The 15,048-nt window shown below is 34.2% G+C and overlaps 1 protein-coding gene across 7 annotated transcripts in view; it reads right to left on the minus strand.

The window, feature by feature from the left end:
- Positions 1 to 1,042: 1,042 nt before the first annotated feature.
- Positions 1,043 to 15,048, minus strand: part of LOC133182319 (doublecortin domain-containing protein 2-like) — a 54,885-nt gene continuing 40,879 nt past the window's right edge. For 4 of the 7 annotated variants that reach the window (XM_061317148.1, XM_061317133.1, XM_061317117.1 and 1 more), the window contains 4 exons: positions 14,109 to 14,168; positions 11,465 to 11,704; positions 10,570 to 11,175; positions 1,043 to 2,986 (listed from right to left, as the gene is read on the minus strand). In XM_061317148.1, coding sequence (XP_061173132.1) covers positions 2,576 to 2,986; positions 10,570 to 11,175; positions 11,465 to 11,704; positions 14,109 to 14,168 — 1,317 coding nt within the window. In that variant the 3' untranslated portion in view covers positions 1,043 to 2,575. The remainder of the gene's footprint in view (positions 2,987 to 10,569; positions 11,176 to 11,464; positions 11,705 to 14,108; positions 14,169 to 15,048) is intronic. The other 3 variants (XM_061317165.1, XM_061317140.1, XM_061317125.1) reach the window with 1 other exon arrangement.

Genomic DNA, 15,048 nt, shown 5'->3' on the forward strand with positions numbered 1-15,048 from the left:
ATGAAGCAGAATTTATTAAAAAACTGAATACACTTGCTGTGGCCTTTAGCTCGACATTAAAATATATCGACGACGTAATATCAATTAAGAAATATGAATAGTACTCCCATTTATATGTGGACTCGATAAATCCCAGTGAACTTGAAATGAAAGATACTACAGAGTCTGATACATCTTATCTAACTAGAAAAAGACGGCAATCGTAACGTAACAACAAAACTTTCTGATAAACGTGAGTTCAACTTTTCTATCGTCAACTTCCCTTACTTATGTAGCAATATACACTTTTCTTTGCATATGGGGTATCTTCCAGTTGATTCGATACACAAGAGCATGCTTTCACGTTCGAACAAATTCTGAAAACGAGGCAAGCTATTGACAAACAAGTTGATGAAATAAAGGATATCAACAGTCTCGTTAAAAGTCATCATTTCGCAAGTTCTAAGGTCATTATAGTGACCTTGTCAGCAAACACGATCTAATGTAAGTCGAATTTCATACTTATTGTTATGCCATTGTTTAAAAAAAATGTTTTTTTCCGTTTGCCCCGATCAGGACAATGAGCACACGGCGAATGTGACCGGTCGACATGGAATGCTTACTCCTTCTCGTATCAACTGACCAATTTTACAAGAAAAAGAAGGGGTTACAGTTGGGACCAGCTGCATCTTCAATACCTCAGTTGTACCTAAACTTTACGAAATAATTCTATTATACAGCATATTTACCAACATCGTTTACAAATCGTAGCTTGGTGTTAATGAAAGATTAATTTTTGATCCCATTTAGCACAAAGCGCAAGTTTCTCTGCCCGTCCAAATAAAGTACTTTCTCTTAATACTAGTACGTGTATAGAAATACCTCTATATTTCGCTAAAACTTAAGCAATGAATGCTTTCTTTTAAAAAGTATTTTCCCGTGTATTAATTTCTTTTAAAGAGTATTTTCACATGTATTAATTTAAACTGTTCAAGAAGGATTGTTCATTGAAGCAAGCGGGTTTCCCTACACATTGCTCCATGGAGATAAAGGCGTCAAGAAGCAAATATCAAATTTTTATTTCAGAAGAACATTACATGTACCTTAATAACTTTACAATATAAATATACCATAGTCATAAATACAAAAGAAATGCTGAAGAAACATCTTTTTTTAACTTTAAGCATACAAATCACTTGTTTAACGAAAATAAAAACACATAGGGACTTTTATTTATTGATTGTCCTTCCGTGCATAGAGCTAAAAAGAGAGAAATATCATATTGGACCAGAATTTGAATTTGTAAAAGTATATCTAGTCGTAACAAAGTGTGCAGGAAATATACTGGGACTTTTTTGTGAAAATAAAACGCTGTATCACAGACAAAAAAAAATTCTTCAAAAATAAACTGGACGGAATGTTTTCATAAATTCTGGTCCCTCTGGCATTTGGACGCACAAGTCTACACGACTTGTTGATAATGTGCCATTAGATCCTACAAGTTCAATACTCTGAATTCCGAATAATAACAATGTGTAAATGATATGACGTTTTAAATAACCGAATGGTTTGATATGGATAAATAATCTATGACAAAAATATAATACTCTATCTTACTCCATGACGAAAAACAAAAATATATCAATTTGTTTCAAACAACAATTACTGCGGGTGTTATGGGTATAATACAATATGTAATATGGAAAATATCGATAAAAATAGGGCAATAGGTTGAGCATTTGTGATCCAACCAAGAGACGGGGACTATATACATATCACAGTTCACATTAAATATTCTGTATAATGGTCATCTACAAAGTTGTTATGGGAACATGTAAATATGATAGGTAAGAGATATCTACACAATGCTACAATTTTATCTTCCTCCTCTATGTTGGATTTTAATTCCTTTCTCCGTCCAAGCACACCAACATAACTCTATACTTTGCCACTCAAAATCGGTTTATAAATAAAGTCTTGTACACTAATACAAATCATGCAATTATATATACTGAGTAGGGTTAGTAAATAAAAACAATGAAATTCTCTGGAAGTCATGGTGATAATATCCCAGCAACCAATGAAAATCCTCCTGTCACCTCATTTCTGCAAAAGAAGCAAATGGTGTGATAATTCATGCGCATGCCCATTCAACATTTACCAGTACGTATGCAGTCAAAACAGAAGTTCTTTTTCTTGCGTTCAGTATCAAAATTTTGCTGTGTATTAGTTGGATTTTTAACGCTTTTAGCATAGCCAGATTTCTAATTAATTCAATAAATTTTTTAACTAATTGAAAAAGAACTTCAGCATTAAATAAGCAAGACAAACAAAGAAATGCACACATATTAATGCAAAAGCCTGCACCATAGAAACTCAGTGTAAGATCTACTGCACCATTCACAATTACGAGGTCAGACAGACAAATAATCTGTTACTTGTCATCAGGTTATTTGTACTTCAGAAGCTGTTAATTTTCATGTTAGCTATACAGTCATGCCAACCTATCATCTCTTGGAATGTTTTTGTGTATAAAAACACACAGTAAATACATAAAGCTATACTTGACAATGTTCCCCAATAACAAAACTCTGTACTAATTAGTCTTATCCCCTCCTGCTGTTGGGCCAGTATTGCCCTCTTGAGAGGCAGACTGGTCTATCTGACCTGCTGCCGCCGGAGGTTTGTTAGAATCAGCAGTATTTGGGGGTTTATCTCCCTTTTGAGCGCTATCTTCGGTTTTCTGAGTAGTTGGTTTGTTTGAATCAGCGGTATTTGGGGGTTTATCTCCCTTTTGAGCACTGCTATCAGTTTCCTGATTTGCAGGAGCTTTGCTAGAATCAGCGGTATTGGGAGGTTTGTCTCCCTTTTTAGCGCTTTCAGGTTTCTTATTTGCATTATCTCCCTTTGGGGCAGTCTGATCACTTTGAGTGGGTGCAGGGGGGTTGTTCTGTGCAGGAGGTGCATTTGGTTGCTTTTGATCTTGTTGTGCATTTGCCTTGTCATCCTGTCAACAATAAAATAAAAGCATTCATTTAAAATTATTTCAAGTTAGTCAATTTTGCTTCGAATTTTTCATTAAATATATTTCAATTATTGATTTTTTTAAAATAAATATTAAAGCATGTAACTAATATTTGCACTCTAAATGTATTAGCTTTTATCTATTTCAAATGCTTTCTATAGCAGATATTCCTTGCATTGAAAAAAATTTCCTGAAACTTAGACAGACATTTAAAAACTTCTTATCAGTTTTCCATAATTTTAAATGATTTACATTCTAAATTCTGATATTTGAATTAATTGACAAAAATATAAGAAATGTTTATCAAACATTATCTTAAATGATAAAGAGGAAAAATTTGCATGCATAAATAACATTAACAAAGGTACATTTTTCAGTCATTTGAAATCTTGACAATGGATGACACACAATAAGCAGATGATGCTAAAGTGCAGAACACACACTGGACATACCAACCACACTAGTGACAGATTCCCATGGCAAAAGGTGGGTATAAAAGGTCATTAAAACGACCCCAAAGTGACTTTCCACACTCTTATCAGTACAGCAGAAAATGTTTTAAAATTCTACAGAAATATGTCAAATATACTGTACAAAAAATCATTTTAAACACAATAATGCACAATACTAACAAGTGGAAATATCTATGGGTAAACATTGATATCAAACATAAAATACTCCAATACAACAAATGACATTTATTAAAACATTTTTAAACATTTATCCAATTGTCAAATTGAAAACTTTTATGTGCATAGTTCATAATAAAGGAGATATGACAAGAACTACTTTAAAATCACATATTTTCGAGGGGTCAAATTTTCGTGGTATGAGGGGGAAATATGGGTTTGAATTTGATTTTGTGGATGAAGAATTATTGATTGGTAATATATATGAAAAATTATATTTCGCACTGGACATAAATTCAATGATCTCTTCAAACCTCAAAAACAACGAAAATTAAACCCTCATGAAAATGAGTGATTTTACAGTAATTTGTAACACCATTACTCAAAAGCAATTTGCAGTGTGTCATGCCATATTTTTACCAACATATTAGTTGCTAAATCTAAATTAAATATGGGTTACAAAGACATTGCTATACATGCTGTTAAATAACACTAACATTTCTGTATCATTCATGCCATATAACAATATACATGCAACACTTTCATTTCAATAAATGTATTTTTTCCACATTTTAATATACATATTAAAAAAAATTGTCAACAGACTACAATTAATTTTTCTAAAATTTATTATTAACCTACACCAAATTACAGAGCAAATCATGATCTAAGATAATTTTGTGGACTACAGTAAACTACTGCTAGTAAATAAGCAACTAATATGCAGGTTGTCTACAGGCGAACTACTATGTACATGTATACCACTGCCATTCTACCCAATATCCAATACGAGTCCAATTAAAGTACCTCCAAATTATTACCTTCCTTAGATCATGATTGCTTCTGAAATATATAGTTATGCTGGTAAGACAAAATTCATATTCAGCAACTTTTATTTATACATATATGTATATAAAAAAAAGCCTGGAATTAACAAAAGGCTTTACAAGCTCATGCAATCTACAAAATATCATAGTAAAATTACAACAGTCAGGATTTTAAGTATTATTCAAGTCCAATTTTAAGTTAAGTTTGTGCATATGTTGCAGAAAAAACAGGGTGCTATTTGCAATCAAAATATCTCCCAAAAAAATGACAATGGAACAAATCAATATAAAATTCATGTAAAACTGTTTTCTGTAAAGGCCTTTACTAACCTAAAATACAAAAAATTTTGAAAGCAATTTGCATATTCTTAATTTTTCTGTTTCACATTTGAGTACGGCTGTCAATAGCATCTATGTCAGATCTACTTTCTCTTTTGATAGGGATAGGTACATCTTGAGAAGGGGTAGGGTGGGGAATGATGGACCCTTTAATGCCCCTGATAGTGATAGATCTACCCTGAATTGTCCTTCCATCCCCATCATCACTAAGAACAGGGGTCCCACTGCTGATTCTATACCTATCTGAAATAACGGTACTTATTTGTCGAGAATCCATAGAGTCTTCATTGACCTTTTCCTGAAATTTATTTTCATTTTCAATTGTCTTAACCCTGGCCTTGTTTCCATCCCCATCATCACTGAATAATGTATGGCCTGAACTTACTCTGGGACTTTTTGAATTACCAGCATTTCTTTCTTTGTACTCATTCTTATCTCCACCAACATTCACTTCCTCTCTCTTACAATCATGGGTTCTTTTTATACTCCCATCCCCATCATCATTTGCTGATTCATCACCACTGTTTACCAATAAATCAACAGCAATATTTTTTCTATCTTTTTCTTCCCCTTTAACACCTGTAACCCCTTCATCAACATATAACACTGGATTACTACTGTTGATTTTAGAGCTCCCTGAAGTAACAGCAGACATCTGCCTGGGCCTGTTCATGTCTGATTTTTGCAATCCTCTCTCATCAACAATTTCTCCAGTCTTCATACTAACTCTCATTCTACTACCATTGCCATCATCACTAAATACAATTTTTCCACTATTGGATCTGTTGGAATTTACAGTACTGCTACACCTAGATCTTAAAATTTGTTCTTCAATGGGGATTTCTTCTGCAGTTTTTACTCTAACATTCTCTCCAGTTTCAATCTCCTTGTCAAATTTCAAATCATTCTCACTTCTACTTCTACTTACATTTCCCAAAAAGTTTGTATCATCTGTTCTGACACTATTTCCGTTAGAACTCACCTCTCCTTCACTTGTATTTGGCTTTACCATCTTCCCCATTTCATTCTCTTTCATTTCATTTCCTTTGAGGTCTTTCATTTTCTCACTCTCATTCATTTTGTTTACACTATTCCCATCTTGCTTTCTTACTAAGCCTGCAGATTTATTTTCATTCTTTCTTTCCCCAGACAGGTCAAACGAGACCTGCTTACTACCTAGATTTGAAGAGCCCTTTTTAGTTTCTCCCTCAGTAAGTTTTTCCTTTGATGCATATTTAGCCACAGTTTCTAAAGTTTCATGTGAAGCTTTTCTCCCACTAAATTCCTCATTGTCCTTAAACAAGTCAGAGTTATCAAAGTACAGAGATCTACTGACACTTGACTGAGATCTTGACTGTATGCTTGGTAGACTCTCAAAATCAGGATCATTGGCAATTAAACTTGTTCTCATTCTTCTTGGGAATGAAAAGGCAACCATTTTCTGTGAAAAAGCCTGCCCCTCCATTCCTTTGCAGTGGACAATTTCTGTTTTTGATCTAAATATCAAAGGAGTTGGAAGAATAGGTAAAGTTCTTTTCAGTTCCAAAGATTTTGGACGTTTTGTTCTATTTCTGTATGAAATGTCAAACAAATGGCTATCCAAGTAATCTAAGGAGATGGACTTTGAATCTTTGTCTTGTGATGTGATGACAAGGCTCGTTTCATGGACAACCCTCACTGGGCCTCTGAGTTTCCTCTGAAATTGCCCATCTTTAGATCTGTTATTTTTGTCATCAATGAATTCAGCTGTGTTATCATTTAATTCTTTATGTCCACTTATTTTAACTTCTTGAGTACACATTCCTGTTGTTGCTGAATTCGTAGAACCTTCTCTTGAAGTTAGTGTTGAGATGCTTCTTCCATCACCATCATCAGTTCTCAATACCGAGTTTCTTTCTCCCCCCATAACATACCCACCACTTTCTTGCCCACTTTCAAAATACACACAACTTTCATTCTTTCCCTCTTTTCCCTGCTCTTGTGCATCACTCTCTCTTTCTCTTTCACAATTTCTTAGACTTTTAGTGTCATCCAGGTCACATTCAATACTGTCAACATCTGGTTTTATGTCACTTTGACTACATCTCATCAATGAAGTTGTTAAGGATTGATCTGGTGCTTCTGTGCTTATACTGTCTTTCCTCTCCTCCTGATTTATACTAAATGTACCTGAATTTAGAATGTCACTGTTACTTTTCTTTGCACCTTGTAGAATTATTTTATCCCTACATGAAATCTGCCAAATCCCATCTTGAGGCATCCATTTCTCCACTTCTGGATTAGAAGTTCTTGTAACAATACCTCTTGATGCTGACTGTAGTAATGTTATATTCACATCTCTCTGTATTATTTGAGGAACAGTCATCTGTCTCTTCATTGTTTCATTTGAGTAGCTACTAATTATATTCTGTACAAGAGGCTTTGGAGACTCATCCACTGGAGGAGAGAATGATGGAGAAGAGTAGGAAGCTTCATCAAAAGTACCTTCTTTGATTTTCAGGACACCTTTAAAACTAGCTTGTAAAACGGTTATGTTTTTGTCATGCTCGAAATGTGTCTTTGCAGTTCTTGCCCTCTTTCTATACTGATATCCTTTGTAATATGCCTGAATTTTGGAAGCTGCTTTTTGCTTGATGTCCATGATGTCATCAACATTAATATCTTCTTCATCAGTTTCATGTGAGACTTCAGACAAAGCTGGAGTTACTCCTGTCTCATTTTTTGTACTTACCTCCTCATTTTCAGTCAAGGACACATAATTAAATACCTCTGGAACAGACTTTCCAGCATTACTATCTAACCTGTCTACAGACCTATATTTTCTTACAATGAATCCTCTGTAATGTGCCTGAATTTTAGTTGCTGCCATGTCCTGTTCATATTGTTTCATTGCCAGGGGCCTAACCCCACGGTTTTTGATGCAGGATCCTGCAGATTGTCTTTGTTCAAATGATGCACAACTCCTACCATCACCATCATCTCTGAAAGCAGAAAAATTCTGACTACTGGTACTTTTTTGTTTTTCCTTGCTATCTGAAATTCTACTCAATGTCCTCATGCTATGTAGACTTCTTCCATCTCCATCATCAAGTTCTGTTTTTTGTGAGTTGTTGACTTTATCCTTGTTGTCCTTAACATTTTTTTCAATTTGTTTTGGCAGCTCTTCTTCTTGGATGGCAAGTTTGTCATTTCCTTTACCTTCTGGTACACTCATCATGATTTCTTGCAAGTTGTCTAGATTTTGAGACTCAAGAAATTTTTCTTCCACATGTACATCTGTGCTATCTACTGTTTCATTATAACCTTTTCCATCTCCGTCATCTTTGTTCAAAATATCTTTGGTGTTTATATCCTCACTGTTTTGTTCTTCTAGAACTTTCTTTCTAAGTGTGTACCCTCTGTAGGCTGCTCTTTCCATTTCAAGTTCCTTGTCCTTTGAGATATCTGTCTTTTCAACATTGTTCAACAATCTTTTTCTGGTTTGGAATGACCTGAATGCACATTGAATTTTTAATGCTGCATGATCTTTTTCGATGTCCATGTTTTCCAAATTCTTATTATGTTTTTCATGAAAAATTTCCTGTCGAGCTTTTACACAACTTGCACTTGTTTGACATGGCATATTGTCAAATTCAACCTCCTTTTCTGTCAAATCATCAACAATTTTCCTTCCATCTCCATCATCCATTCTACATGACTCCAGTGTTCCTTTTTGTAAAACTTCTTTATTGATTGCAGACTTTCCATTCTCACCCTCCAGAGTAAAGCCCTCAGACTTTATAATTCCTAGTTGTTTCCTTAACAGATGTCCATGAAACCCTGCCTGTATCACAAGCACAGCATTATTTTGTAAACGTTCACTTTCACTTAAAGACACTATACAACCTCTGTCATGTGTTAAAGGATCACAAGGTGCATCATTCTTTAAATTCTGCCTCAAAGATTTTCTTGCACAATAGCCTCTGTAGCTGGACTGTATTTTTAAGGCAGCACTCTGCTGAACACTTCGATTTTTGTCCACAACATTGTCCATTTTAATTGAAGAATCCAAGGTATTGCTTACATCCTCCTGAAGGAGACTTTTTCCATCACCATCATCTCTAAGGAGCACATTTGCATTCCTCTGTCCATCCCCATCATCTTTTTTCTGAATTGGTGAAATAGGCACAGTTAAAATACTTGCACCATCTCCTGCATGCCGTTCCTGTTCTTTAGTTGGAGAATTCATCAAAACAAGTTCTTTCTCCAAAGCAGCAGAAGCAATGTTTGATACAGTACCATCATGATCTGATGAGGTGTTATCATTTGGTTCATGTTCATCAAACACAATGGAAATACTCTTTCCATCCCCATCATCTCTCCTTTTGATATTTTTCAAATTTGCCAAATTTCCAGTTGGAACTCTGTCCACAGTCTGCATGAACCTTCTGATTTGTAAACAACTCTTTATATTTACTTGTAGGAATGTTATAGCTTCAAAATGTTTTGCATCACTGATGTAGCGATGCTTGCCTGATTTTCCTCTTTGTTTTGTAGGATACTGACTAAAATCATTCAGTTTTCCATCCTCTCCAATTCTAACACTATTGTGCGAATCATCCTTTGTCAAGCATGGGGGAACCAACGTCTTTTTGAAGCTTTCTCGTACCTTCATTCCCCTATACCCTGCTTGTATCTTCATCACTGCTGTCTCCTTCTCTTCCATGGACTTAAATATAGTGAAAACTTCTTCCTGTGCCAAGGATCTTGCCTGAAGGATTTCTTTTCTGAGCAATCGGGTTTTCAGTGTCAATCTTGTAAGAAACATCCTAAAGTTTGATTGGAGAAAAGTTGAATCCTTCACAACTTTATTCTTTTTATGCCTATCTTTATTGTGTGAATCATCTTTCATCAAGCTCGGGGGAATCAACATTTTTTTAAAGCTTTCTCGTTCCTTCATTCCCCTATACCCTGCTTGTATCTTCATCACTGCTGTCTCCTTCTCTTCCATGGACTTGAATATATTAAAAACTTCTTCCTGTGCCAAGGATCTTGCCTGAAGGATATCTTTTCTGAGCAATCGGGTTTTCAGTGTCAATCTTGTAAGAAACATCCTAAAGTTTGATTGGATAAAAGTCCAATCCTTCACAATTTTATTCTTTTTCTGCTTACTTTTGTTCTGTACTGTAACATATTCTTTGCAACTACTCTGTACTATTGTAAGAGAACTTAATTTCTGACTATTCCATTCAGACATATTTTTCAAAAGAATCTCATGTTCTTTGGTCTTTTCTTTCTGCAAACTAAAAAGAGTAACTACACTTTTGCTTGCACTTTGAATTAAACTGACAGCTTTCTCCCTCCTCTCACCCCTCATTCTAATCTCTCTCTCTTTCATCAATCTTTCATTTTCCTTCTGAGCCTTTCTTGCAAGGGTTGCCCTAAAGGAAGCTTGGAGAAAAGTAACAAACCCATTGAATATTTTTTTAGCTTTGAATTTTGCCACATCCACACTATCTCCTTCATCAAATTCTATATCTCTTTGAGAAAAACCAGACCAACTCCTTGACCCCAAAGACAAACAAGATGCTGATGACAACCTAAAATTTTGCTTTAAAAAGGCTTTTACACAGACCTGAATATCAGTAACAGCTTTACGCCTTCGTTCAATTAATTTTATTTCATTTTCTTCATCTTCTATTTCAGTGTCATTTCTATTAATGAGATAATTTGATGATTTAGATTTAACAGACTTAACAACAACTGCAGATGGTGCTCCTGGGTAACATACCTGTTGATTTAATTGTTTTCTAGTTTGATGACCTCGAAAGCCAGCTTGGATTTTGGTTGCAGCTTTTTCCTCTTCCTCGTTATACTGATTAGTCTTGGTGGCAGGTGCTTGGTTCTTTTTCAGTTCTTCTCTTGTCTTGTGGCCTCTGTAGTTGGCTTGGATCTTGGTTGCAGCATGATTTAACTCCTCTTCTTCTGCTTTCTTCTCTGCTAATTCCTTTCTTGTTTTGTGTCCTCTGAATCCAGCCTGTATTTTTGTTGCTGCTTTGTCCTCTTCACTCTGTTTCTGGCCTCGTTTGGAAGTCGTCTTACCTGTATTAACTGAAGAGTTTTTAGCATCCTTTACCTGTTGATTTCCCTGTTGTTTCTTAAGTTCTTGGCGAGTTTTGTGTCCTCGGAATCCTGCTTGAATTTTCGTTGCTGCTTCATCTTCTTTCATTTCTGTGTTTTTGGTATCTGCTTTCGTTTTCTGATCCGGTTTCTTATCATCCTTTTTGGTATCTGCTGGTTTATTCAGAGCATCTTTTTTGTTGACATCTTCTTTCTGTTTGGCAAGTTCTTGCCTTGTTTTATGGCCTCTGTAATTTGCTTGTATTTTTGCTGCAGCCTGCACAAATAGTATATGAACAGTTACTCAACACTTTTCTTTCAATACTGTAGTCTGTAATATTAATCTTTGCCATAGTTCTATAAATATGACAAAAAATTAGAAATGAATATTTCAATCAAAACATTTTTCTTTCATTACTTTAGTCTGTAGCATTCATCTTTAACACAATTCTATAAATATGAAACAAACAGCATGGAATATTTACTCCGATACTTTTCTCTCATTCCTATTGTCTGTAACATTCATCTTTACTATAATTCTATGAAAATGAAAATTTGTCCTTTACCTGATCTTTCTCTTTTTGAGTGGGAGACATTTTACCATCTTGTCCTATAGGGGTGGAGGACCTGTTTTGTTGCCCTATGTCGGGGAGAGGAGACACATTGTTGAACTCTCCTCTTGTTCCTGAATGTTTTTTAGGGGCAGGATCCTTCGAACCATGTGAATGGTCAGCTGTTTTCTGATTTGTATTAGATTTATTGTTGTTGTTGCTGTTTGTTTTGCTGTTGGTTTTTTGGGTTGTTTCCTAATGTAAAATTGGATGGAATTTATTGCAAGATGCTATAAAGTTTTAAAATTGTGTATGATTCAATCTCATGCCAAGGGTTTTGTATTTCTTGGAAAGAGGGCTGGAGTACAACTGCTCCATTTTCTGTTTTGCCTTTTTTCTGTATCTACATCACTTCAACACCAAGCATATTAGTAGCTAACTACTTCAAACAAATCTGCAGCAAACAAGAATTAAGGATGTGTTAAGTCAAGATAAATTCAGCTTTGACAGGATGAAGAAAATTTCACCACTGATAAATTCAAAGATTCACTATAAAACAAAAGAAAAATACCTCTCATTACTAACTCTAAAAAAAACTTAAAACAATTTATCTTAAGACTGAAATATTATTTTCTATGCGTAGAATTGAAATATATACCTACAAAGGCACTAATTCAGGTACTTAATTTAAGTAATCCTTTTACAATAATAAATCTGATAAGTTATCAAGTTCATGTTCTTAATCCTTTCTTAACCCAGAAATGGAAAAAATGGAATGATCTCTTAAAATTTTAAATACATTCTAGATATAATACAAAAAATACACTAGCATATCAAAACTCATTCTCACCCAACACCAAAATCAAAAGTAGAAAAGTTAGAACTACAGCATTAATTCTAGCTATTACTCTTCACACAAATTATGGTAAATATTTTGTAAGCATCCATTATCTTTTCCTTTTCACACACCCTCAATAATTATTTTCTACAGGAAATTCTTCACAAGAAAATCACTGTAAAATCCTGAATTCAATTTGACAATTTTTTCCCAAAAACTGAAAAGGCAAAAATGTTGGGCTTACATTTAACAGATAAATGTTTAAACTATTCATGCTTATAACTGAACAAAGCAAATTGAATTCAGAACTTTAAGAAAAGGTGACATATTGATTCACTTTTTCATGCAATGAGTCCTCACCACTTAGTAGTTAAACTGTTTGAAAAACACTTACAGGAAAATCATGCAAAATTGTCTCCCCTTCCAAAAAATCTGGTATTGATATTTTATGGATATTGCAATGTTGTATGCATGCAAGAAAAGAGAAGTAAGCAAGTACTGAATGCAAACAGAAGAAATTAAAGCTATCAGACCCAGGTATAAAAGAAAATTGAATTTCCTTTCACCTCTAAGGCATGCACAATGTTCCGGGAAACCATGCAAAGGGGGAGAAACTAGGTACTATCATGCATTTCATGCAAACCAACATTTAGGTTTCTGGCCAAGGGCAGTAGTGGATGTAGTAATGAAAAACTAACTACATCAAAGTCTTAGATATTTTTATTGATTCAATAAAAATTCATGCAATGTTACTGTTCTATGACATGCATACATTTGGTTTACACTGCATATCACTGAAGTAACCCATTGTTTACAACTCCTACCAACTTTCATCAACCAGCCCAAAAAGTTTTAAACTTGTACTCATTTGCTGCATATGCAAAAGCAATTTATGTCAATCTAATAAATATTCATAATTTAAACCCCAAGACGAATTTGTAAAAGAAAAAAGCAGAAAGTAGAACAAGAAATTACAGAAAAAGAAGATGTGCAAATTGTTTTTACATTTTGAAAAAAAAAAATAAAGAAAAAAAATTGTATGAACTGGGATTCATGGCAAGTTACAGACATTGGGTTACTTTTACAAGACATGTAAATACACCGAAACAGGAATATAGATTAAATAACATATATAAATTAAACATTTTATTTCATTATGAACCTAATAAAGCAACCATGCACTGCCTAACCAAATTTGCATAATTTTCCTGCTGTTCTAGTATGAGTGTGGTTTTAAATTACAAGGTAGTACATATTAGTAAATAGACAGAGAGGTGGGGTGCCTGGTGTTGAAGATTTTAACCGAAATACTTGAGGATAAATTTATCTAATTCTCTTGACATGGGAATGAAATGGGAGATGTTGTGACCAGTGAAAGTAGGGTTAACCTACGACTTTTTTGTACCTTTACTTTGGTGGAGCAATTGTAATATTCAATTCCAACTTATAAGACTGTAAATTATAAAAACAAGCAAAAGTATTATTTAGTTGTCAATACTTGACTTAAAACTGCCATTTGTTTACCAATCACACAATTTATAAAAAGCAAAACTACATCTAGATGAAATAACTAAGAAATCTGGGAGGGCATTAACAAAAAAAAGTTTAATAGAGTTAATGTTGGGTCACAAATCTCCATTTAAAAAAATAGTGCATGTGGACAAAATAAAAGTCAAAACATAAAAAGCAAACGATGATGATGTGATTTTATAATGAAAGGCACTGTGACTAATTCCATGTTGTTAGATCCTTCATATTAATTTTTCAGAAAAGAGATTTGCAAGCTCTATAATTTTTCAGCACTTGTGAATTATTCTTTACCTTTTTCTCTGGTTTTGTACTAGATTTTGCATTTTTATCTTTCATAGAATTCTGGGGTGCCTTATTCATGATGTAAGAAAAGAAGCATTTCATTAGAAAATTCATCTTTTGTTGAAAATGAAAATGATTAAAAACTGAACATGATATTGAAAAGAGCATGATAAATGACTGCAACAACAATGAAAAGCTATGAAATTAAAAATATATGAAAAATGAAAGAGACCCTACATGAACACAAAATGATCATGAGCAAGTCAATAAGTCATAAGTTTCCTCATTAGTCTCCTTCTGACATACTTTAAATTCATAAGATAACCGATAAAGGATTGAAGTCAAAAGAGTGACGTTGTTTGCTTTAATGCAGTGGACACAGTAATAAAGATGGCAAAACTAGAAAGTGTGTCAAGGTATAATTTTATTAACATTGCAACAGACATAAATCAAGTAACTAGTGGTTCATAAATAAACCTTTTTTTCCCCTTAATGACTTGTGCGCAGTCTCCAAGATGGGCATTTACTGCCTTTGAATTGTCCAACAAAAGCTAATCTAATTTTTCAAAGCATGAACCTAGATCCTGGATAAAATATTAGTGTGCATGATTGATGGCCAAAACCACAATGCTGTATGCTTTAGACAGAACAAAATGTGTACAGGATTTGCATGATATCTCATTGAATGCATGATTTGCACGATACCTCAATGAATGGATCTGCATGAAATGAAATTTCAATGAATGCATGATTTCCCAGAAAACCCAATGAATGCATGATTTGGATCACAACCCAATGAATGCATGATTTGGATCACAACCCATGAATGCATGATTTGGATCACAACCCAATGAAAGCATGATCTGGATCACAACCCAATGAATGCATGATTTGGATCACAACCCATGAATGCATGATTTGCATGAAATCTCAATGAAAGCATGATTTA

Source organism: Saccostrea echinata, unplaced genomic scaffold, assembly GCF_033153115.1.
Source record: "Saccostrea echinata isolate AGI-Se365-2 ecotype Australia unplaced genomic scaffold, CSIRO_AGI_Sech_v1 ptg000001l, whole genome shotgun sequence".
In the NCBI taxonomy this organism is placed as follows: Eukaryota; Metazoa; Mollusca; class Bivalvia; order Ostreida; family Ostreidae; genus Saccostrea; species Saccostrea echinata.